Source organism: Scyliorhinus canicula, chromosome 6, assembly GCF_902713615.1.
Source record: "Scyliorhinus canicula chromosome 6, sScyCan1.1, whole genome shotgun sequence".
Classification (NCBI taxonomy): Eukaryota; Metazoa; Chordata; class Chondrichthyes; order Carcharhiniformes; family Scyliorhinidae; genus Scyliorhinus; species Scyliorhinus canicula.
In genome coordinates this window covers 101,132,991-101,159,150 of record NC_052151.1, presented here as the reverse complement: position 1 = coordinate 101,159,150, position 26,160 = coordinate 101,132,991, and the positions used below count along the sequence as shown (strand labels likewise).

Genomic DNA, 26,160 nt, shown 5'->3' with positions numbered 1-26,160 from the left:
AAAAGATACTACCATTCTACCCTATCAGATGCCTTTTTGGCATCTAACAAGATGATTATCTCTCGAACCATCCCCTCAGATTGAGAAAGAACCATATTTAACAATTGCCGCACATTGGACAATCCCAACTGATCTTCTCCAATCACCTGAAGACATGGTTCCAACCTCAGAACTAGTACCTTAGCCAATATCTTGACGTCCATGTTAGGTAATAAATTGGGTAGTACAACCCACACTCCATGGGGTCCTTATCATTCTACAATAGAAGGGAAATCGATGCCTGCATCAGCGTCACAGGGAGGAAGGCCCGTGTTATAGTCTTCAAACATCCCTACCAATAACAGAACTAACTATCCAACAAACCTCTTGTAAAATTCCACCGGGAACCCATCTGGTCCCGGGACCTTACCTATTTGCATCCGCTCTATCGCTGTTAAGACCTCTTCTGGACCTAGCAGCTAAGATAGCACTTTTTAAATCAATGTCTGAGCTTATACCAATAAATAGACATGATCAGCTTATTTCCTCTGAATATTAAACATCCGTTCTCTGATGCTCTTTTAAGTACATAGATTTATTGGATTTACTGCAACAATGTTACAGTATATATGTTCTTAATGACATTCACAGGTACAGAATTCAGATACAATTGTGATTGCTTGGATAACACTATGTATATAGTGCATTAAATACAATATGATTTGTAAGCTATTGTTTAACATATCAAATGCTAAACCTGAAAAAAAAATAAACTGGTGAAACATTTAGTGCTGTTCAGATATTCTTAACGAGCACCGCAACAGCCAAATATGCAAAAATATTGTTGAAAACTTGTGACTTTAAATAGTATTGAAATGCTCTTTCGATCTTATTTCTGGATTTGTGATCAGAAGTAGAAACGGCACCTTCTGGAAACAGCATTATTTTTCTAACAATGTGTCAATATCTAATCCAGAAGGGAAAAAAAATCAAACTTACACAACATGTATTTTAAGTATTTAAAGCTTGAAAAGCTTTATGTTGTTTCTTTAAAATTTGTTCAAACACTTAACATCAGAAGAATCCAGAAATAATCAAAAACATATTTTTTGCACTGTATTTTGTTACACAAAATGCCCTTTAATTGACAAAAATGAAGGGAGGATGATGTATGTGTAGACTTGATTCCTCATAATTCAATCTGTATATGGTGCCAAAAAATGCTTCTATCATTTTTTTCAAAGTGCTATGATATTCCTCGTGTGAGCTTAACAGTTCCCTTTCTACCCTTAAGACACCGGAATGTTCAAATGAATGCAAAAATACATACACAAGAAACAAGTATTTTACATAATCGTTTTGCTAACTATAAACAAAGATTTGAAACATGGCGTTCAGTGCCTGCACTGATACAAAACCAACCCTAAATACAGGGTATAAAACATTTAATGTAACCAAAAACAAATATAAGAGTTACATTAAATTACTGTACTATAATATATAAATGATCCTGGCATAATTGAAACTTTTTTCTCCCAGGATTGTCACTTTTTCAACAAATTTACTTCCACTTACTGGAAAACAAACGAGCATTTCTAGAGAATATTAAACATTCCAGAGGACTTTAAGCAATGTACTAAAACAATTAAAAAGACCAGGCTAACATACTAGTATTGAATAATATGTCTTCAACATGCATTATGTGGTCATAAAATGCTTTTATATTTAATGTCCCCTTAAATTGAAAAGCACCGCCTTGCACCATGGCTTTGACCATACTAGCACTTTATAGCCAGCCACTCTGGCCAGCACACAGCCCTTGAAAGGAACTACAACTGCCATGACAAAGCTTTTGCTCTTCCTTTGCACCAAAAAACTGTCAAAAAGATTTTGTCAACTTAACTGGCTTCCTTTATCAAGTGGTGCGATGCAGATGTAAGGGTCCCAAGCAAGTTGATAGAATGCAAAGCAATCATCGACTTACTGGAAAGCTGCGGCCTATGATCTTTGTAGTTCAGCTTTAAAATTGTAGCTTATGCATTCAGAAACATGCTCCTTTAGATTATGCTGTGAGCACTGAACACAATATAAGGCAGCTAGCAGTGGAATCGTGTCATCCAATGGAGTGAACAGCAGAATTAAGGTGGGACTGGTAAAATATCAGGTAAATTTATGCAAAAGTCCACACTTCCAGATCTTGCACAATGAAGTCTTCTTTTTTTGACAGTGTTTCATTGTTAAATGTGCTACATGGTTTGCTTCGTCCATGATATAAATCTGCATCAAGCCATAAGCCAAAATGGCCACTGAAATACAAAATGAGATGTTAGAAAACCAAGATCATAAAATTTGTCAGCAATAAATTCACTACCTATTGTGTGTGTTTATTCAAAGTTGGTTTTGCGGTCAGCAGCAAGACAACATTGCTTACTTCTGATTTCAAAGAAAGCTACTCGCACATATAAAGTGATGTCTGTGCAATGACAATTTAAATCAGTCTCCAAGTTAAGGGGATCTCCAGATGTACAGCAGCCTTTATGTTTGCAAGTAAGGCAAGCAGCAAATCATGCGGACGTATCCTCACTGACTGCAAACCATGGAGTTAAAACCACTGAATCCCTTACCATTCAATTAAAATTTTTAGTCAGCGAAATAAAGATTAATTAAGATAGAGGGTAAAATATTACAAGCAACACTTTAAATAGAAATTTTAAACTGTGAATTCATCATAATAATTAATTTGCCATGGCACAAATACAAAATTAGCTTTTTGGGGCCAGTGAGGAGCTTAGCAGTAATTATGAACTTAGTACACATTAAGTATCCAATTCACATTCTCCCAGGGGCTGTTTAGCACAGGGTAAATCGCTAGCTTTGAAAGCAGACCAAGGCAGGCCAGCAGCATGATTCAATTCCTGTAACAGCCTCCCTGAACAGGTGCCGGAATGTGGTGACTAGGTGCTTTTCACAGTAACTTCATTTGAAGCCGACTTGTGACAATAAGCGATTTTCATTTTCAGTGTTTGTGTGGGTCTCACCCCCACAACCCAAAAGGTGTGCAGGGTAGGTGGATTAGCCACGTTAAAATTGCCCCTTAATTAAGAAAGAAAAGAATTGTGTACTCTAAATTAATTTTTTTAAAGTATCCAGTTCCACCTTATTCAACAAAGTGCAACATTTTCCAAGGATTCTCAGTAAAAGGAACGGTGTATAAGAGTGGAAGCTTTTGTCAATGTACAGGTTGCTTGGGATATGTAGCTTGGGAAAACATCAAGAATCATTGACAGCAACGTCTGGATTTCTGTGTTATTCTGAATCTTTGTGGGCTTTCAAAGTTGTCAGTTTCAGCAGATTAATGGTGGCAAACACTGACAGCTTCGCCATCATTAGCAGTGTAAATCCTGGGCCATTTATAAACCTAATAGACGACCTCTGAGACCCAGAAGGTGCTTCCTCTCATTTCTGGGGCCCAGACACAAATGTAAGGAGACACCAATAGAAATATTTCCTCTTTTCAAAGTTCAAGTCAAGTTATTCTCAATGTCGTTCAAGTTCTCAATGTTAGATGCAAGTCTACAGTCAAAAAAGATTTTCGGGGGGGAAGGGAGGGAAGGGGGAGGAACCATAGACCGATCCAGAGGGCAACAAAATGTCCATAGAGTCAGTTAAACGAAGGACAAACTAAACCTCTCTGTATAATAAAGGAACTTAGCGCGGGCGAGAAAAATGTGATGTGTATATATACACAACTGTCTATAAATGAGAAATGCCAATAAATAGATTAAAAAACAGATTTTCTACCTATTGAACCATTTTGGCAAAATGTGCAGGGCTTTTTGGGTCTTTGTGTGCCTTATTCACACTACATTTGAACATGGGAGAAATTCAGTTCCAAAATCAAACGTCTTTAGAAAGTAGAAAGCTATTCCACTACAAAATGCAAAAATCTCCCGATTCTATCACCCGTAGAAATCCTTATAAAATGTCAGCAACACTTTCTCCCCTTTAAGAGTCTCCTTACAAATGATCTTCCCAACAAATTGAAATACTGCACTTATATAATCCTCCAACATATCATGCAGCTAAGCAAAGTCGCGTAAATAAGTTAATATAATGAACTAGTTGGGGCTCTTTAGAACTCCATTAAGCCTACATACTTTGCAAGTACAGATGTTTTAATGTTGTTCCATCACATGGTGTGATTCTTTTTGGTTAAACCATCAAATTCAATATTGTGTTTGCATTATTCAATATAAATGCATTCTACATTAAGTTTCAGGCTGATATAAAATTAAAAGCAAATCATAAGCTGTAGTTCATCAAATGTGGTTGATACATACCTGCCTCCACCTAGTTCTAAAGAGTCTCTGTCTCCTTTAATGAAGTACGAGTTTTCTCCACTCCACCTGAATATCTATTGAATTAAAATATATTAAATTGTTATTAATGTTACAAAATATAACATTACATATAAAATAAGGCTGTGTGTTTCCATAACACAGAAATTTACTTGCATCAATTATACATTAATTAAAATTGTTCGCTGTCTCATGGCACAGAGGACCCAGCCCCAGGGCACTGTCCATGTGGAATTTGCACATTCTCCCAGTGTCTGCGTGGGTCTCACCCCCACAACCCAAAACAATGTGCAGGTTGGTGAATTGGCCATGCTTAATTGGGAAAGAAAAGAATTGGGTACTCTTTAAAAAAAAAAAAACATTTTTTAAATTAAAATTGTTCAAATATTTCCAAAATGTGGACCTATTGCATAAGGTTTGGCGGAAATATGTTGAACTGGGGAATTTTTGTAAAAAGTGTTTGTTCTCGAAATGTAGATGACACTGACAAGACTGCATTTATAGTCCACCCTTAGCTACCCAGCTAAATGTTGTTCTGTTCTTGCATAATACATGCTATACGGTATTAGCATTGTAAGAATCCAATAAACCAAACAAAATGTACAGTTCAACTGACATACTTGAAATGAATAATCCTAACAAGGCACTAACACCAACAAACTTTGATCCAGAAATTTTGAGATACATAGATGGCATTTAACACTGCTTGATGTAAATCTATTCAGTAAATCATTTACTAACTCTAAAACTTAAAAAGTGCAAGTGGATGATTTTTAAAAAATGATTTTACCAGCCAACTTCTCCCAACTACTCAAACTTCCTAAAAACCTCACATGTAAGAACTTGCCTTGAACTGTGGATTGAATGTGTAGAGAAAGGTTTCTCCTGTACCAAAGCAATGGTCACTTAATCGAAATGGATGTGATGCCAATGCTCCAAATGTCTGCAAGGAGAACAAAGATTTTAGGTTTACAAACGTATTTATTCCAATACTAAATTCTTAGACTTGTCAAATTCTGATTTCTTCCGCCAATTACGGTTACATACTTATTTTATTAACTAGCTTAAATAGCAATTTTATTTACCTGATTATCCATGTCTTTGACAACAAGAAGAACAGGAGTATCAACAACAGCCAAACTGCGGTAAAGGGTTCTTAAGCTTGTTCCGTGAACTGCTGTACTGTACATAAGTCGCCAAGCATAGCCCTGTGTTCTTGCAGGAAGGTGTTGTGTTAGCTATGGGGAAAGTAATTAATGAGTGGATTTCTCTTCTCTAAAACACAAAACATTGCAGCCACTAGAATGTGTTTCAGAGATTTTTACCTTTTCAATATGGAAACCCTCCAGCAGTACACTAGGATCTGTAAGAACAGGTTGTAGATCTTCTGCCTCTTCTTCATAAAAACTACCAACGCTTTGCCGTCGTTTTGCCTCTTCAACGGTGATGATCTATAAAATAATATGATTACAAAAGTTGATTTTGCAAAGCTCCTTCCCCTCCCAAACAACCTCAAAGAAAAACAGGTTTTCTGTTCTGGCTGTTGTCCAAAAACTCTGTTGCAGCCTGCTTTGAATTGATGTTGGGTAATATGTTTTAGGCTTGACATGATGTGCCCTTATCATTGAACAGCTTGCTACACAGCCTCTTCAAGCTCAGAGGGAACAGCAGTTGGATAACAGGGTCTAAAAAGCCAGCATTAATCACCACTCTCAGACAAGAAGGGAAGAAAATTGGAGAACATTTATTTAATAAACTATCGTAGACCTCTAAGAAGATTTATACATTTTTCAGATAGTTTCTAGGATTGAAATTATGCAATTATGCCAAAATGTACTTCTTCCTCAAAACTCGCAAATAATTGCTAAACTCAAATGCTTGCAAGTAAAATTACAGCAGGGTTTTGAAGTATATGAAAATATGTTTCAAATCTCTTCATTTGTTTTTATTCCATCAAAGTAAATACAAATGATTCAATGCTGAAAACAAAATTTTACATGCTTCAATTTCTTTTTGTAAAAAAACATGAAAAAGCATAACCTTCCTAATTTGCCCCCTTTAGGTGAATGCTGGAGGGACAATTACAGAAACCTTGGCAAATAAAAAAAAACTTTTAATTATACATTAAGATAATAAAGTGATTCAAATTAGAATTTTTGTAAGGAGGGTAATGGTGCTTTAAATAAAGGATTAAATAGTTCATTTTATTAAACTTTCCCTGCGTATTAATGTTTATTTCATCCTCATTTTAAGCCCATTAATAAAATACTGCAAGAACTGCTCAGAGAGAACAGTTAGAATCTATTGAGCATACAATTATTGAACAATTTTAAACATATATGTAACAGCTGGAAAACAAAAACTATTGTTTAAAATTTTAATTTAAAAAAAAAGAAAGATTTTGGTCATTTTAAAATGAGTAATTTCTCAGTAAATCTTGCACCTAAAACTATTTTGCTTTAAAAAAAAGATCCTAAACTGATATATGCTAAAGAAAAATGTACAACTGACCTGCACAAAGGATCCATCATCTCCCTTTGCTTTGAATACAATTCTAATATTATTTGGTATTCTGGGGCTCCTCATCTTTGCAACTGGATTTCCAGAAAACTCTGGCTGATCACTTGGAAATAACAATGCTTTAACTTCCCTCAACTGCTTTGGGGCGTTTGCTTCTACATTCCATTATACTTGATTGGCTGTTGCTGCAGGATAGACTACTTTCCATTCAACATAGTAACTTTCGTTTCGCTTAGAAACCAAACATGCTCGAGCAGAAAGCAAAACTGGAAACTTGCCAAAAATCCCCGCCTGAACACCCATTATAAAGTATTAAGTAAACTGGAGTGCACTGCCATGCTTTTATTTTACTATAAAACGGTAAGACACACACCTCAAGTTTGATCATTTATATTAAACTTTATATTCAGTAAATTAATAAAATGAGAATATAAAATAATTATATTGAAACAAATATGCCCCATCAGTTTGATTTTACATTTTCCAAATCCATCTTCTATGCCCATCTATCAAAATCAATTTACAATTTGAATAATAAACCAACACGAGCCAAATAAAGCCAATCATTTTGACAAAACCAATGTTGTATTTAAATCGGAACTTGTTTAATAGTGGCTAAGACTATTACAACATTTGGCGGTGTTGGTTTCGGAGAAAAATGGCACTTTATGTTGCTTCCAATCGCAGAATAGTTAAGATTGTGACACTAGTCAACATTCAATGCTGATTTAATGCTCCATCTGCCAGTTTTATCTTGCCACTCTCGGTAACACCTTCTGTTAAACTCATACCAGTAGGGCATAATCTACCAGCACTATTCAAAGGCATCAACATCTAATTTGAATGTTAGTTTCTTATTGCTTTCTACTGGCACTTGTTCAGTTTGCTTTCATAAAAGTTGGTGAAGTTTGCTTGACTTTCAGAGCGAGTGTTCTGCCCTATAATTAATAGTTATATGAAGAGTCTACTTTGGGTACCCTTGTAGTACATCCAAAATAATTGTTATTGACCAATTTGTTTCAATATGTAAATAGTCCATTTAGGGAAGGATCTGGTACTGGAGAAGGAGCCCGGCCAGGTGATCAAAGTTTCAGTACGGGGGCATTTTAGGAAAAGTGACCATAATTCAGTAAGTTTTAAAGTACTCAGGGATAAGGATTCGAGTAGATCTCGCGTGAAGGTGCTAATTACATCAATTAGACAATAACTGAGAATTTAGATTGGGGACGACTGAGGATAAATCAAGTGAAATCATCTTCTATGCCCATCTATCAAAATCAATTTGAATAATAAACCAAAACGAGCCAAGTAAAGCCATTAATTTTAACCAAACCAATGTTGTAATTAAATCTGAACTTGTTTAATCTGAACTTGTTTAATAGTGGTTACAACATTTGGCAGTGTTGGTTTAAGAGAAAAATGGCACCTAATGTTGCTTCCAATCACAGAATAGTTAAGATTGGGACATCGGTCACACGGCATTTGATTAGAATTCAGGTTAGCACTGCTGTCTCATGGCGCCGAGGTCCCAGGATCGATCCGGCTCTGGGTCACTGTCTGTGTGGAGTTTGCACATTCTCCCAGTGTTTGCGTGGGTTTCGCCCCCACAACCTAAAGATGTGCAGGGTAGGTGAATTGGCCATGCTAAAGTTGCCCCTTAATTGGAAATAATGGAGTGGGTACTCTAAATTTTTTTAAAAATTCAGGACAGACTGTTCCTGTGAAGATGAATGATAAGTATGGCAAGTTTTGGAAACCTTGGATAACGAAGTGTATTGTGAGCCTAGTCAAAAGAAAAAGGAAACATTCTTACGGTCTAGAAGGATGAGAACAGACAAAATTCCTTGAAGAATATAAAGAAAGTAGGGACAGGGAGTTAGAAGGACTAAAGGGAGGGCAGCACGGTGGCGCAGTGGGTTAGCCCTGCAGCCTCACGGCACTGAGGTCCCAGGTTCGATCCCAGCTCTAGGTCACTGTACGTGTGGAGTTTGCACATTCTCCCCGTGTTTGCATGGGTTTCGCCCCCACAACCCAAAGATGTGCAGGCTAGGTAGATTGGCCACACTAAATTGCCCCTTAATTGGAAAAAATGAATTGGATACACTAAATTTTTTAAAAAGGGCTAAAGAGGGTCATGAAAAGTCCTTGGCAAACAGGATCAAGGAGAATCTCAAGGCACTTTATATGTATACAAAGGGCAAGAGGGTAGCCAGGGAAAGGGTTGGCCCACTCAAGGGCAGAGGAGAGAATCTTATGCGTGGAGCCAGAAGAAATGGGCCAGATACTGGATGAGTACTTTGCAGCAAAGAGAAGGACTTGATGGATAATGAACTAGGGAAGGGTGTAGATATTCTGGGTCATATAGATAACAAAAAGGTGGTGGTGTTGGGCATCTTAAAAAGCATTATGTGGATAACTCTCCAGGGCCTAATGGGATCTACTCCAAAATGCTGAGGGAGGCAAGGGAGGAAATTGCTGAGCCCATAACAGAAATGAGTCTCATTGGCTGCAGGTGAGGTCCCAGAGGACTGGAGAATAGCCAATGGAAGGGATACTCCAGGAAATTATAGGCCGGTGAGCCTTGCATCAATGGTAGGGAAATTATTGGAAAAGATTCTTAGGGACACGATTGACTCACATTTGAAAACAAATGGACTTACTAGCGATAAGGGGAGGTTGTGTCTCACTACCTTGATTGAGTTTTTTGAGGAAGTGACGAAGATGATTGATGAAAGAGGGGGAGTGGATGTTATCTACATGGATTTCAGTAAAGGCTTTGATAAGATCGCTCATGGCAGACTTGTATAAAAGGTGAAGGGACACAGGATCAGAGGTGAGCTGGCAACATGGATACCGAATCTACTCGGTCATAGAAGACAGAGAGCAGCAGTGGAAGGTTGCTTTCTGAATGGAAGGCTGTGACTAGTGGTATTCCGCTGGGACCTTTGTGGCAGAACCCTTGGGAGTATTGACAGGCAGGGAGATCTGGCCAAACAGGCCCACAGATTACTGAAAATGGCAACACAGGTGGATAAGGTAGTCAAGAAGGCATAGGGCATACTTGCCTTCATCGGTTGGGGCACGGAGTTTAAAAACTTGCAAGTCATGCTACAGCTGTACAGAACTTTAGTTAGGCTACATTTGGAATATTGTGTACAATATTGGTCACCACAATACCAGAAGGATGTGGATGCTTCGGAGAAGGTATAGAAGAGGTTTATCAGGATGTTGCCTGGTCTGGTAATTAACTATGTTGGATAAACTCAGATTGCTTTTACTGGAACAGCAGAGTATGAGAGATGATCTGATATAGGCTTATAAAATTATGAATGGCATGGACACAGTCAGACTTTTTCCCAGGGTGGAAAAGTCACTTACATGGGGACATAGGTTTACGGTGCAAGGGGGAAAGTTTAGAGGAGATGTGCAAGGCAAGTTTGTTTCCCCCACAGAGGGTGGCGAGTATCTGGAATGCACTGCCGGGGGAGGTGATGGAAGCAGATACGATAGCAGCATTTAAGTGGCATCTTGACAAACACATGAATAGGATGGGAATAGAGGGATATGGACCACAAAGTGCAGACAGTTTTAGTTTGGACAGGCATCATGACCAGTGCAGGGCTTGTTCTTGTGCTGTACTGTTCTTGGCTCTTCATGTGGTGATAACTTTGAGGAAAAAAAAATGCACAATGGTGGTTAAGCCAGATCGTCTCAGCTTGAATGATTTAACTAAGAATGATGCACAGCACTTTATGCCAAGTATTCCTTTTTTAAAAATCCTCACGATTTTGCAAATGTACGACAGCAACCATAAGCAAATTTAGTTCTCTAGAAAGTAAATTCTTACTACTGAGTTAAAACAGAACTGGAAAGTAGCCAGTTTCTGCACATCATTTCCTTGCATATTTCAAAAATTGAAACATGTATCATTTAAGCTACTCCTACAGCTTTCAACTTTGAAGTCCCATGTCTGAAATCCTGCCATAAAGGAAGAAACTATGTTTGAGGACTTTCTACATCCTCTTGATTCCCTAAAGTACTTCACGGCCAGCTTGGTTTAGTAACCATTATGCAAGCATTGAAGCCAATTTGCAGACACAAATAAATTAAATGATCAATTAGTATTATGTTTGTGGCATTGATTACTGGGTAAATTTTGATCAGGGCACCAAAAAAACTCCCTGGTGTTCCACCAATGATGAAATTGAATACTTTTCATCCTGTAAAAAGGTAAATCCAACAATATGCAACTAACACTAATTTTAAAAAAAAGTCCCCTGCTAGTTTTCACTAAACAAAACTAATTTGAGACATTTAGAAATATCCTTGGCATTTACAGTCTAACTGCAGGAAACAAAAGCAGAAAAATGCTGACTGGTTTGTGGCTGTGATGGAACCTGTCATTGAAGCTAAGCGATCACTCCAATAAATTACAAGAGAAATCTGAACAAGAAGTTTCTGAATGCATTAAGCCACTCGAATTAAGTCCAACAAACGATAAAATGCACCAATGACTACTGGTTACAAATTTGCCAGAATATCCATTATGTCCTTTGACACAAGGACATGTCAGGGGTATGAATGAAGGGATAAAAAAGGCAACAGGTGCATCAGGGAACAACTCCACTGAACAAAGGCAGAGGAGTCATTATTGACTGCAGTTGGAGTGATTGGTGAAACACTATCTCGAGTTGAGAGAACACGGACACCAAGAAAGCTCTAGACACTATAGAAAGCCTAATTTATATGGCAGAACTTGACAGCAAATGATGGAGGAGCTCAGCAAAAACATCGACTCTCTTGCCATGGGCAAAGCTCTAGGTGCTAAAGTTATATCACTTGAACTTATCAATTGCGGGTAACCAGCAATCTGCAAACACATCACCAAATCTGCTGGAGGGAGGGGGCAGAGCCCCAGGATGTGTGTGATGTAGATTGTGACCCTGTAAATGAATAAGGGCAACCACAGCAATTGCAATAGCTATTAAGGCATCTCCTGCTAAACATCATTGGGGGAAGCTTTTTCCCGCATTGCCCTCATCAGCAAATCCTGGCATAATGAATCTACACAAAATCTCATTTGAATTTCGGAATTTAAAGATTTACAACTGACATGATCTTCTCAGTTCGGCAGCTGCAGACAAATGGTGAGAAGAAAGGAGACCATTATATTTTGGCTTCATTGATCACACCAAGGCATTTGACCATGTCAGCAAAGGCGGTCCAATGAGAAAATTGGCTGCTCACCAAAATTGCTCAATGTGACCTCCTCTTCCCATGACAACATGGCAACATAGAAAAAAAAATAGGAGGAGGTCATTCAGCCCTTCAAGCCCGCTCCACCATTCATTGTGATCATGGCTGATCATTCATCCAACTCAATAGCCTAATCCTACTTTCCCCCATATCCTTTGATCTCCTTTGCTGTAAGTGCTATATCTAACTGTTTCTTGACACCATACAATGTTTTGGACTCAACTACTTCCTTTTGTAATGAATTCCCCGGGCTCACTGCTCTCTGGGCGAAGACATTTCTCCTCATCTCTGTCCTAAATGGTCCACCCCGTATCCTGTCATGTGAGAGTACCTTTAAGAAATGGATGTTTATCAGTGATGTCAGATTGTGGGTGGAGCTAGGCTGTGCCAGCTTTTTACTTTCGTTTTAGGCTGTTTGCTGCAGGGTGTTTTACTTTCGTTTTCAATGTTGGAGCTGAAGCCAGACAGAGCAGGTGTACTGTTGATCTCTCTGCCATGAAAAGACTATATCTTGATCATTTGGTGAATTCATAATTATAAATGTTCTCAATAGTGAATGTAAACCGAATGTGCTTCTGTTAAAAGGTGCTTCTTTTGTCTTCTGGATGTTGTTTGGGAAGTTATTAAGGATTAATTAGTGTTGTATACTTTGGGGGTTGTATTTGAATTGATGGTTGTTAAGATGTTCACTGTATGTTTTAAAAAGGTTAACTTGAGTTCATAGAATGTACCATAACTGTAGAGTGGGCCGTGTGCTCACCATACCACAATCTATTACAATTTGTGGGTCAGGTGAACCCTATGATACACTTTGGGGTTCTCTAAACCCTGGCCCATAACAATCATCAGACTGTGACCTCCGATTCTGGATACACCCACCATTGGGAACATCCTTCTTGCATCTATCCTGTTCAGTCCTATTATAATTTTATAGATCTCTATGAGATCCCTTCTCAGTCCTCTGAACTCCAGCGAATACAATCCTAACCAATTCAATCTCTCCTCGTATGTCAGTCCTGCCATCCCAGGAGTCAGTCTGGTAATCCTTCGCTGCACTCCCTCTTTGGCTACAACATCTTTCCTCAGATAAGAATACCAAAACTGCACACAATATTCCAGGTGTGGCATCACCTAGGCCCTGGATAATTGCAGAAAGACACCCCTGCTCCCGTACTCGAATCCTCTCGCAATGAAGGCCAGCATACCATTTGCTTTCTTTACCATCTGCTGCATCTGCATGGTTACCTTCAGTGACTGGTGTACGGGCACCAAGGTCTCATTGTACGTTCCCATCTCCTAATTTATAGCCATTCAGATCACAGTCTGCCTTCTTTTATGTTACCAAAGTGGATAACCTCGCATTTATCCAGATTACTCTGCATCTGCCATTCCTTTGTTCATTCACTCAATTTGTCCAAATCACACTGAAGGATCTCTGCATCCTCCTCACAGCTCACACTCTCATCCAACTTGGTGTCATCTGCAATTCTGGAGATATGGTATTTTGTTCCCTCATCTAAATCATTAATATATAGCTGGGGTCATCTAAATGATTAATATATAGCTAGTGCAGATCCCTGTGGTACTGCCTGCCAATTTGAAAAAGACCTGTTAATTCCTACTCTTTGTTTCCTGTCTGCCCACCAGTTTTCTATCCATCTCAATACACTACCTGGAATCCCATGTGCTTTAATTTTACACGCTAATCTTTTATGCGTGACTGTCAAAAACCTTCTAAAGTCCAAATACACCACATCCACTGGCTCCCCTTCACCAATTCTACTAGTTACATGCTCGAAGAATTCCAGTAGATTTGTCAAGCATGATTTCCCCTTCATAAATCCATGCTGACTCTGTTCCATCCTGCCACTGTTTTCTAAGTACTCTGCTATAAAATCTTTGATAATGGGTTCTGGATATGATACGGAAACCTCAGACCATTTGAGATTCGCAGTGGATCAAACATGGTTCTTTGCAACAAATGCAGCACAGGCTGCAATGCAGAAGAGGGCTCTTGAGCCACAACAGGTGAAACACAGCGTTGACCAGTATGGTGCACACCATGGTTTCACAAGATAGAAGGCTGCCAATTCCATGCAAGACGTTTACCACTGTTATGAATACAGGAATTTCAGATGTATTGTATTACATGTATTTGGTGCAGTAAGAGTTAAAAGCCTGGGTTCGTTTTCATATGACTGCTGCAGTAGTGCTTTTAAAAATCCTGGTTTGCAAGACAGTTATGCTTTTTGGAAGCCAGATGTGCAATTAAAGCATCATAAAAGTTTGAGCTAATGGATTTTTCTTTGTATTAAGAGGGTTCCCTGCGGAGTAGTTAATTAGAGACATTGTGTTCAGTTCAGTGAGATTATTGACTTAATGGGAGGATCCAAGCAGTCAGATGTTAAGTGTTTTCAGATAGTTTGTGTGTGGAAGGGGTGCAGAGAAGGTTTTCTGAAGAAATACAGCCAGAGATTCTGCATTGTTCTGACAGGGTGTCAGGTCTCTTTCTTTAAAGCAGGCGCAAAAGATCTCTCTTTCTCAAAGGAGAGTATTCCAGACATCTGTACAGCAAGTATTCCTGAGTGCTAACTATATTTAAAAGTGGATTGGGATCGGAGATGGTTTTGTTGTTTAAGTGAAAATAAAGATAGCAGTGAAGGGTTATTGTGTCACTGTATTGATTATCATTGTTTAAGGAATAATTGTAAGCTATTTTCGGGTGTGATGTTAAATATATTTTAATACTGTGTTAGTAATTTTTAAGAGTACCCAATTCATTTTTTCCAGTTAAGGGGCAATTTAGTGTGACCAATCCACCTATCCTGCACATCTTTGGGTTGTGGAGGCGAAACCCACGCAGACACGGGGAGAGTGTGAAAACGCCACACGAACAATGACCCAGGGGCAGGATCAGCAGTGCTAACCACTGCACCATCGTGCTAGCCTTACTGTGTTAGCAGTAAAGTTTGTTTCAATATATCATATCCTTAATATGTGTGAAATCACTTCTGGAGCAAGGTCTCCTTTCCTCAAAGTCTTACAAAATTAAATAATATATTGGGCTTTCTGTCCAGTATCCTAGCCATTGTTAAGGTCTGATCCAGGATTGTAATACCACACATCAGTGGTATGGAACAGAATAACCTAATTTCCACTGGAAATAGCGGGCGTGATTTAATGGAAATAAAACAAGAACCACCCCACTATTAAATGGGGCCTCAGCAAGGAACGCTCCACTGAGGCTGCACTTAGTACCATTCTCTGCTCGCTAGTGCAGCCGAGCGCTATTTAAAAAATAAAAGATTTCCATACTGCAAAACAAAAATCCAAAGCAACATTAGGTCAGTGTTGTCAAACCAGACACAAAATGTGTGATGAAATGTGTGATGTGTGTTGCTTCAGTGGTAAATCAATATCTTGCAACTCATTTGGAGAATTTTTCTTAAAGACTAGACATTAAAGAATAAAATACAAGGCAGAAGTGCAAGAAAATAAATCAGGAACAAGGTGATAAATCGAAGAGCGTCTCTTGTTCTTTAATTATCATATCTAACTGCATTTATCGTTAATGTTTTTAGATCTGTTTTCTGACAGGGTGGCACAAGCACTACTGCCTCACAGCATCAGGGACCCAGGTTCGATTCTGGCCTTGGATGACTGTGCAGAGTTTGCATATTCCCCTCGTGCCTGCGTGGGTTTTCTTCCACAGTCCAACGATGTGCAAGTTAGTTGGATTGGCCATGTTAAATTGTCCTTAGTGTCCAGGGATGTACAGATTAGGTGGATTGGTCATGATCAATGCGTGGGGTTACAGGGATCGAGCAGGGGAGTGTGCCTCGACAGAGTGTTCTTTCAGAGGATTGGGTGCAGACTTGATGGGCAGAATGGCCTCCTTCTCCACTGTAGGGATTTTATGGATTCTGGGGAATTAACACCAAAATTGTTTGTACTATGTGCAAAAACATAGTTCAAGAGCAAAAAGTGTTAGCTAGGTTCAGCAGTAGCAACTTCATCTTGGGAGACAGATAGTCTTGGGTTCAAATTCCACTATTAAACTTGACCAGATAATCTAGGCCAATTGAGAAAATTCTTCATACACAGAACATACATAGAAAATAGAAGCAGGAGGACATTTGGCCCTTCGAGCCTGCTCCCGCATTCATGACCATCAAGTTCAATACTCTGATACCGCCTCCCCTCCCCCCCCCCCCCCCCCCACCATATCCATTGATCCCTTTAGCCCAAAGAGCAATATCTAATTCATAGAACATAGAACAGTACAGCACAGAACAGGCCCTTCGGCCCTCAATGTTGTGCCGAGCCATGATCACCCTACTCAAACCCACGTATCCACCCTATACCCGTAACCCAACAACCCCCCCTTAACCTTACTTTTATTAGGACACTACGGGCAATTTAGCATGGCCAATCCACCTAACCCGCACATCTTTGGACTGTGGGAGGAAACCGGAGCACCCGGAGGAAACCCACGCACACAGGGGGAGGACGTGCAGACTCCACACAGACAGTGACCCAGCCGGGAATCGAACCTGGGACCCTGGAGCTGTGAAGCATTTATGCTAACCACCATGCTATCCTGCTGCCCCTAATTCCTTCTCAAAATTTTCCAACACTTGGATTGGATTGGGTTGGATTTGTTTATTGTCACGTGTACCGAGGTACAGTGAAAAGTATTTTTCTGCAAGCAGCTCAACAGATCATTCAGTACATGGGAAGAAAAGGGAATTAAACAAAATTCAAGAAAATACATAATAGGGCAACACAAGATATACAATGTAACTACATAAGCATTGGCATCGGATGAAGCATACAGGGAGTAGTGTTAATGAGGTCAGTCAGTAAGAGGATCATTTAGGAGTCTGGTGACAGTGGGAAAGAAGCTGTTTTTGAGTCTGTTCGTGCGTGTTCTCATACCGATCTCCTGCCCGATGGAAGAAGTTGGAAAAGTGAGTAAGCTGGGTGGGGGGGATCCTTGATTATGCTGCCCGCTTTCCCCAGGCAGCGGGAGGTGTAGATGGAGTCCATGGATGGGAGGCAGGTTTGTGTGATGGACTGGGCGGTATTCACGACTCTCTGAAATTCCTGGCGGTTCTGGGCCGAGCAGTTGCCATACCAGGCTGTGATGCAGCCCGATAGGATGCTTTCTATGGTGCATCTGTAAAAGTTGGTAAGGGTTAATGTGGACATGCTGAATTTCCTTAGTTTCCTGAGGAAGTATAGGCGCTGTTATGCTTTCTTGGTGATAGCATCGACGTGAGTGGACCAGGACAGATTTTTGGTGATGTGCACCCCTAGGAATTTGAAACTGCTAACCATCTCCACCTTGGCCCCGTTGATGCTGACAGGGGTGTACTTTGTTGCCTGAAGTCAACGACCAGCTCTTTAGTTTTGCTGGCATTGAGGGAGAGATTAATGTCGCTACACCACTCCACCAGGTTCTCTATCTCCCTCCTGTATTCTGACTCGTCGTTATTCGAGATCCGGCCCACTATGGTCGTATCGTCAGCAAACTTGTAGATGGAGTTGGAACCAAGTTTTGCCACGCAGTCGTGTGTGTACAGGGAGTAGAGTAGGGGGCTAAGTACGCAGCCTTGCGGGGCACCGGTATTGAGGACTATCGTGGAGGAGGTGTTGGTGTTCATTCTTACTGCCTGTGGTCTGTTGGTCAGAAAATCGAGGATCCAGTTGCAGAGTGGGGAGCCAAGTCCTAGGTTTTGGAGCTTTGATATGAGCTTGGCTGGGATTATGATGTTGAAGGCGGAGCTGTAGTCAATAAATAGGAGTCTGATGTAGGAGTCCTTGTTTTCGAGATGCTCTAGGGATGAGTGTAGGGCCAAGTGTCAAGGTATTCCGGGAGTATGGAGGTGATGCGCTTCATGATCAGCCTCTCGAACTACTTCATTACAACTGACGTCAGGGCCACCGGGCGGTAGTCATTGAGGCATGTTGCCTGGTTCTTCTTTGGTACCGGTATGATGGTGGTCTTCTTGAAGCAGGTGGGGACCTCGGAGTGGAGTAGGGACAGGTTAAAGATGTCTGTGAATACCTCGGTCAGCTGGTCTCAACTACTTTCTGTGATAGTGAATTCCACATAGTGAAGAAGTACGATCTTTAAGATGGGTTAATAATCCTGTCCTATTCAGCTAGTGTAAAACATGTCATGGCACCATTTGATGAGTAGCAAGGAAGTTCTTTCAATGTCTTGTTAAGCATTCGTTTCCCCCCAGAGATTAATTTTAATAACATCTATACAGATTGGACTAGAACCAACATGATTTGCCAAATAAAGCAATGTAATTTACATCAAGTTTAAAGTGGTCATTGCCATTGATTGTGATAGGCTTCTTCTATTAATGGCTCCCAAAGTTTCCACTTGGTCATTTTTAATGCCACAGAAATTTCAGTCTCAGCCTGTGAAATGACTTCCTCCATCTGTCCACAGTTGATTTTGTCTTTTATGTTTTGAACATCACGTTCCGATTTTACCTAGTTAAACCTTTCATTGAAGGTCTGCTCGGTGTACTTCCTATAGGCTGCATCCTGAGGGATGGATTGCAAGACAGTAAGAATTTGGAACACAAAATTCTCAACGTCTCATGAGGATTCTGGGCCACAGCAAGGCCCAATAAGCCAGTTGTGTTCCTCAGGATTCCAGTCAGCTTAATTGCAAGTCACAAGCTTCTGATGATTTGCATCACTCCTTCAACTTTTTGAAAGCAGGATAATTAAATTAACCTTCTCATCAATTTCATGAAGTTTCAGCATTTGTACATTAATTTTCCATTAAACTTAAAGAAGGTTAAGTCTACTAATTCACAGCATAAGTACCCTTTTAACAGTGTGATTATTGTTAATAACTACCAGTATGACTGACAATCAGACTTTCTTGACCAGAAAGTGAACAATTTAAAAGAATTATGGCATCTCATTCTGTCTGGATTTTTTTTTTGATAATCATAATAATATTTATTATTGTCACAAGTAGGCTTACATTAACACTGCAATGAAGTTACTGTGAAAGTCCCCTCGTCACCACACTCAGGCGCCTGAGGGAGAATTCTGAATGTCCAATTCACCTAACAGCACATCTTTGGGGACTTGTGGGAAACCGAAGCACCCGGAGGAACTCCACGCAGACACGGGGAGAACGTGCAGACTCCGCACGCTCCTTGATAAGATTGGACAAAGAGTCACCCAGATTCAAAGTGTTAGCTCCCGTCTCTCGCCACAGATGCGGTCAGACCTGCTGAGATTGTCCAGTATTTCCTGTTTTTGTTTCTTTCTTTCCATTTATCTTTTTGTACCTGATTTGGCATTGAATTCACCCATTATAACTCACTCTCCTTCTTTGTTGTCTCTTTTCTCTCCTCAATCCTTAAATCTAATTGGTTATAGAGATACATTGCTGATCCCACTGCTCATTAGGTTCCCAGGATGCCCTGTTAACACCATCAGCAATTTGAGATAGCACAGTTGCTAACATTTTATGGACATTTAGCTATTATAGAACATTTAGCTTTTATAGAACACTGCTACAGACAATTTTCCATGTTCTGTTTACAAATACAAGTGCTTTCTTCATTAAAAAGAGGGAGATAGTGTTGGGAGAGAAACTTGCAATTTGTTCCACCGGAGCCATAGTGCCACAACCGCAACTGCACTGACGGCTGATATAACAAATTGGGGATATTAACATAATTTGCTATAGTAACAGTCAATAGAAAAATGTAGTAAAACTTTGTGATAACAGTCTAGGGCTTGGATTTTTTTTGTTTTGACATTCTGTTCCTTCCCTTGACCACCCTCTAAGCTCTGCTTACCCATAGTCAAACCCAAATTCCTTACCCTACCCTAACTCAAGCCTTTAATAACTTCCTCTACTTTAATTGCTAATCTATTTAATTCTATTATGTTTCATTTAGCTCTCAAGTGATATTTATCAGATTTATCTCGACAACAGCTGAATTATGTTTCTGCCAAACCACTCTCTCCAGTTTCAGCTCAAAATTGAACCACAACTCCTGTCAAAACTACTGCTGCTTTCAAATCCATGAACATAATTCTCTGTGATTAATACTGTAAAATGATCAGTAATTAAGTGAAGACATTTCACTAGTTTGATATTATCTGCATTATTGTACTGGGTATAATATCTACTACGAAATCTTCTGCTTTATTAGAGATGTGTGATTCTTAGATATAACGATGAATGTTGGTTAGAAGTTTCAAAAAATAAATCAGCACAGCTGTTGGTGCTACTTAAAAAATACACCATTTTACAATCTGCAGGTCATGCCAGGTGTATGTGAATATTCATTTGAAATTCTACATCCCGTAGTGGAGAAGCTGATAGCTAGATGGCCAAGAGAATGAAAACCTGCATTTGCATCGGTAACATGATCTTGATATCTTTCTCAGATATCTGGAATTATTGTATTTCTGCTAGGGACGTAACTTCTTAAATATGACATTTTCAGTAGCACAACTCATTAAAAACAGCTCTACCACCTAACAGCAAGAAGCTTTAGAGGATTCCAAAATACACAGATTTTCATATAAACCGTCAAAGGTCCAGGATTAGGATGCTGTTAATAAACCTGTGCTTCATTTCTCAATATTAGTTAAGAGATGGCAATGATGGACTCAACATGGTCACTGCTAAAATCTGCACAAAATGAAAAATCACTACTTTTTCCTTATCTGTGACTTGTCCAACTAGGTCAATTAAGTTACACCTCTTTCAGTAATTTTCTGACTGTTTATCAAAAGCCAGTTTCAGCAGCCCACGTTCAACTGCTTAAGGAAATTTCTATTCATTCTCTGCTTTCTGTTCTTACTATCTCAACCACAATAAGTTGCAAATGGAAGCTTGTTTGGGAGAGGGCAACCACAAAAGCTTTACATGCAAGTTCGCAGCTTTAGAAACCTACAGAGTGGAAATTTATTTGATATTGTTTCAATGTACATCCCAGAAGTAGTTACCAGTGCACAGCATAGCTCAGATTTCAAGTGGTAAGGATTCTGTTTAAAATTATGAATTAAAGAGAAAAACTTTCAAGGATTAAGATCTAGAAATCTGAAATACAATTACCCAATAGAACCCACCTCCCAACTTTTAGGAATTGGGTCGCTGAAGAAATTGTCAATCACTTCCAGCTCATCCTTCTCCACCACCACAAATCCCTGGTCCTTGGCATCTTTCCCATAAATATCTGGTGAGCACTGAACAAAGAATGCATACAGATGATCTACCCTGGATCAGAGAAGGAAAAGGGAAATGCTGTTAACATAGGTTACAGTAGCAATCTAGAGTTTGGGTTTACATGCCATTTAATTATCTGCTATTTCAGTGAAGCCTTTTAAAAAAAAATACAATTTGTGAGAAACTGAACATTTGCATGAACTTAATCCTTTTAATAGAAAACAATAGAATTACAGTAATTATGAGCCCAACAACTGCAACATTAACTATATGCACAGGAGAGTTTAATTTTATACTGTAAAGCAGACAGGAGGCTCAGGGCTCCCAAGAACATGAAAGATCAGGCAATAATTTACGTAGATATAATACAATTAATGGGCAGCATTCCATTTTAAAACTGAGAAATAATATCTGGCATAGGTGTAGTGAAAATAGTCAAAATAGTGAAAAATACAATCTGGAAACAAAATTAAGCTTTTAAAACCAAATTAAAATTCTGACCCCCATGCACAATTAGTCACACTAAATATGATTGCCCACATCCCTTTTATTTTTCCCTCCAACCTAAGCTTCCAAAAGCTCACTACATTTCCCTGCATTTCTATACCCGACATCCCTCCGAGATCTCTCTGTCACTAATGTATAGAACTCAAGAGTCCACTTTCTTCGAACACATGACAGTCCGTTCATGCACATTTAATAAAAGTTACCTTTAAAAGTCAACATTCTGATATCAAAGGAAATAGAGCACAGGCAAGTCAGAGGTGACAATGAAACAGGGAACAGAAATCTAATGCATTTTCCATCCATCTCACTCAAATATTATTTCTCAGGTACAGTGTGCCAACCATTTAGATGTAGTAGTTTCCAGCTTTTTGCATAGGGGGATATGGTCTTCTTTAGCCAAATTGCCGTATATTGTCAGTTCAGTGTAAAACAGGAAACAAAATCAAATTGGCCAGTTTATTAGAAGTCTTGGCACTTTCTAAACTAATCACCAAGCCATTTTGGTGTTACGAGAAATGAGAATCTTCCATCTACTTTCTCACAAAAGTAAAAGCTCTGAGAAGGGGAGTTCCCCACAAGGTTGCAAATCAATTCAGTGCAGAAAAAAAATCCGATTTTGGCAGTTCCACTTCATGACTATTCATCTAAGACCAGCAATATGATGAATTTCATTTACATAAAATGATTCAATTTCAGAGCCAATCTTCAACAAATTAAAAATAAAAGCATTCAAAATATAAAGCCGAGTGCTTTAAGTTTCACTTGCCGAACTCCCAATTTATCTATGTAATTTTGCAGGGAGGATAAAAATATTACTTACTCTCTAACACTGTAACCAAGGCCCATTTTAAAGTTGCAGCAAAGTTATGTAGAGCAATGGAAAGTATCTGCTGTTTTGGTGCAGCTGTATGGAGTTCAAGTTCTGCACTAAGCTACAGCTGAGTTCAGAATTTACTTTAATGAAAGCTAAACCATTTAGTTAATGCTTGAATCATTGCCAGTACAATCATCTGGGAAGTACGTGGACCCTAAAAGTTGCTTATTAATCACAGCAGACTGCCAATGTTCTGAACATCGCATAACCTTGACAAAAGTGAATTGGTCTGATTTCGATTACGTATTTTGGCAAAGTATATGCTTGTACACTAGTCTGACATGACAATTGCCCACAATATAATTAAGGCAAATCTTTTCAAGTTTTTAATAATAATAATCTTTTTATTGTCACAAGTATGAAGTTACTGTGAAAAGCCCCTAGTCGCCACATTACAGCGCCTGTTCGGGTAAACTGGTACGCGAATTGGAACCTGCACTACTGGTCTTGTTCTGCATTACAAACCAGCTGTATAGCCCACTGAGCTAAACCAACCAGCTATTCAACTCAATTTAACATTATACATTTTGAAGAAAAATACACTTTTTTTTATTAAAAATGTATTTTATTACAAACATGTATCAAAACAGGTTACAGCGAATAAATACCCCAGGAAACATGCTTCCCAACAATCAACTATACAGTCTGTACAGATTTTCCCCTTTTCCACCCCCCCCCCCTCCCCCCCCAGCGACGAACAGCCCCTCAAACACGGTCACAAACATCCCCCAATTTTCCTCAAATCCCCCTGAAGAGCCCCTTAACTCGAATTTTAACTTCTCTAATCGCAGGTTACCCAACCAAGCCACTACCCCCGGTGGCGATGCTGACCGCCGCTCCAGTACAATTCGCTGCTGTGCAATCAGAGAGGCGAAGACCACGACATTGGCTTTCCTCGTCGCCATGAGCTCCGGCTTCTCTGAAGCCCCAAATATCACCACCAACGGGTCCGGATCCACCTCCTCCTCCACTATCCTACCTAAGACCACGAACCCACCCTGAATCTTCCCAATTTTTTGCAACCCCAAAGCATGTGCGCATGATTCGCTGGCCCCCGCCCATACCTCTCACACTCATGTGCTAACCCCTGAAAGAACCCACTCATTCTGGCCCAAGTCAGATGCACCCTGTGCACCCCCTTAAACTGTATCAGGCTCATCCTTGCACAAGAGGAGGTTCCGTTTAGCCTACGCAGTTTCATAACAGTGAACATAATGTTTACCCTATGCAGATTCATAACGGGGAACAAAGAAATGGCTGAGATACTAAATTCTTACCTTGCTTCTGTTTTCACAAAGGAAGACATGAATAATGTACCGGAAGTTCTGAGAAACAAGTTTTAGTAAGGAGCCAAAGGAAATCAGTCTTAGTAGAGAAACGGTTTGGGATTGAATGGGATTGAAGGCGGAAAAACTCCAAGGCCTGATAATCGTCATCCCAGAGTTCTTAAGGAAGTGGTTCCACAAATAATAGGTCCACTGGTGGTCATTTTCCAAATTTCTTTGGACTCTGAAAAGTTTCCTACCAATTGGGGGGTAGCTAATGTAAGCCTGCTATTCAAAAAGAGAGAAGACAACTATAAACCAGTGAGCCTAACGTTGGTAGTGGGGAAGTTGCTAGAATTCATTATAAAAGATTACATAGCACAGCATTTGAAAAGCAGTGGTGTAATCAGACAAAGTAAGCAAAATTTACAAAATGGAAATCATGCTTGACAAATCTACTGGAATTTTTTAATGATGCGACTAATAGAATTGACCAGGGAGAACCCTGGATGTGGTTTATTTAGACTTTCAGAAGGCTTTCGAAAAGGTTTCATATCGTAGATTACTATGTAAAGTTCAAGTGCATGGGATTGTGGGTAGTGTCATGAGATGGATAGAAAGCTGGTTAGCAGATAGGACGCAAAAGTTGGAATAAATGGGTCTTTTTCTAATTACCAGGCAGTGATTAGTGGGATACCGCAGGAATCTATGCTAGGACTTCAACTGTTCACAGTATATATTAATGGACAAGGGAACTAAATGTTTCATCTCCAAAATTGCATGTGATACAAAGTTGGGTAGGGAGGGTGAACTGTAAGAAGGATGCAGAGATGCTTCAGCGTGATTTGGACAGGCTGAGTGAGTGGGCTCATGCATGGCAGATGCACTGCAATGTGGATAAATGTGAGGTTATCCACTTCGGTAGCAAAAAATAAGAAGGCAGATTATTATTTGAATGGGTGTAAACTGAGAGAGGTAAATACTCAGTGAGATCTTGGTGTTCTCGTGCATCAGTCGCTGAAAGTAAGCATGCAGATACAGCAGGCAGTAAAGAAGGCAAATGGTATGTTGGCCTTTATAGCGAGACGTTTTGAGTATAGAATAGAGATGTTTTACTACAAATGCATAGGACATTGGTGAGGTCATATCTGGTGCATTGTGCAGTTTTGGTGTCCTTATCTGAGGAAGGATGTTCTTTCTAGGGAAGGAGTGCAGCAAAGATTTACCAGGCTGTATCCTGGGATGACGGGACTGTCATATGAGGAGATATTAAATCAGTTGGAAATATATTCATTGGAGTTTAGAAGAGCGAGGGGAGATCTCCGAGAAACTTCTAAAATTCCAACAGGATCAGAAAGAATGTTCTCGATCGTGGGGGAGTCCAGAGCTAGGGGTCATATTTTGAGATAATGAGTAAACCTTTTAGAACTGAAGTGAGGAGAAATTTCTTCATCCAGAAAGTGGTGAATCTGTGGAATTCACTACCACAGAAAGTAGTTGAGGCCAAAGCATTGTGTGATTTCAAGAAGGAATTAGATATAGCTCTCGGGGCTAAAGGGATCAAGGGATATGGGGGGGGGGGGGGGGGGGGGGGTGGCTCACGAGATCAGCCATGATCATAATGAATGGCAGAGCAGGCTCAATGGGCCAAATGGCCTCCTCCTGCTTCTATTTTCTATGTATGTTTCTCCTTATTGTTTTGTAATTATATGATGGTTGTCTGCTCTGTCCTGGGGCTGGGAGTTGATTGCGTTGTGGGTGTCAGTGTGATTCCCACATAATTCTGGGGGCCTCGAGGTTTTTTATTCCTCTTATTTCTGTTCTAAAGCCAAGAGTATGATGCAATACTGCGTTGTTGACTGTATCCTGCTTGGTGCAGACAGATCTCGTATTCATGTGAGGAACACATGGGGATTTTCCCCCCGGCTCATCCAGTTTTATTTGTTCTTATGTTGGCAATGGCTTTTGTTATGTGCTGTACCTATGACTTTTTTCTCTTTCTTTTTGTTTTGCAACTACTGTAAAAAAAACTCGAAAACTTCAATAAAGATTTTTTTAAATCCATGTATAATTGGGAATATGGTGGCATTCTGTAAAGAAGGCTGCATTCATGATAATTTATCTGGGGGAAATTTAATAGAGACAGCTTGACTGTGGGAGCTGAGAGATAAACAG

General features: G+C 39.6%; 1 protein-coding gene and 1 pseudogene across 11 annotated transcripts in view; both read right to left on the bottom strand.

The window, feature by feature from the left end:
* Positions 1-555: 555 nt before the first annotated feature.
* The window catches only part of LOC119967347 (nuclear receptor coactivator 7-like), a 169,463-nt gene continuing 143,858 nt past the window's right edge, over positions 556-26,160 (bottom strand). For 9 of the 11 annotated variants that reach the window (XM_038799744.1, XM_038799746.1, XM_038799751.1 and 6 more), the window contains 6 exons: positions 21,243-21,390; positions 5,663-5,788; positions 5,423-5,575; positions 5,185-5,280; positions 4,320-4,393; positions 556-2,285 (listed from right to left, as the gene is read on the bottom strand). In XM_038799744.1, the coding sequence (XP_038655672.1) occupies positions 2,150-2,285; positions 4,320-4,393; positions 5,185-5,280; positions 5,423-5,575; positions 5,663-5,788; positions 21,243-21,390 (733 nt within the window). In that variant the 3' untranslated portion in view covers positions 556-2,149. Of the gene's footprint in view, positions 2,286-4,319; positions 4,394-5,184; positions 5,281-5,422; positions 5,576-5,662; positions 5,789-6,848; positions 6,955-21,242; positions 21,391-22,666; positions 22,782-26,160 lie in introns of those variants that run through there. The other 2 variants (XM_038799753.1, XM_038799755.1) reach the window with 2 other exon arrangements.
* LOC119966890 lies at positions 18,162-21,132 on the bottom strand (annotated as a pseudogene).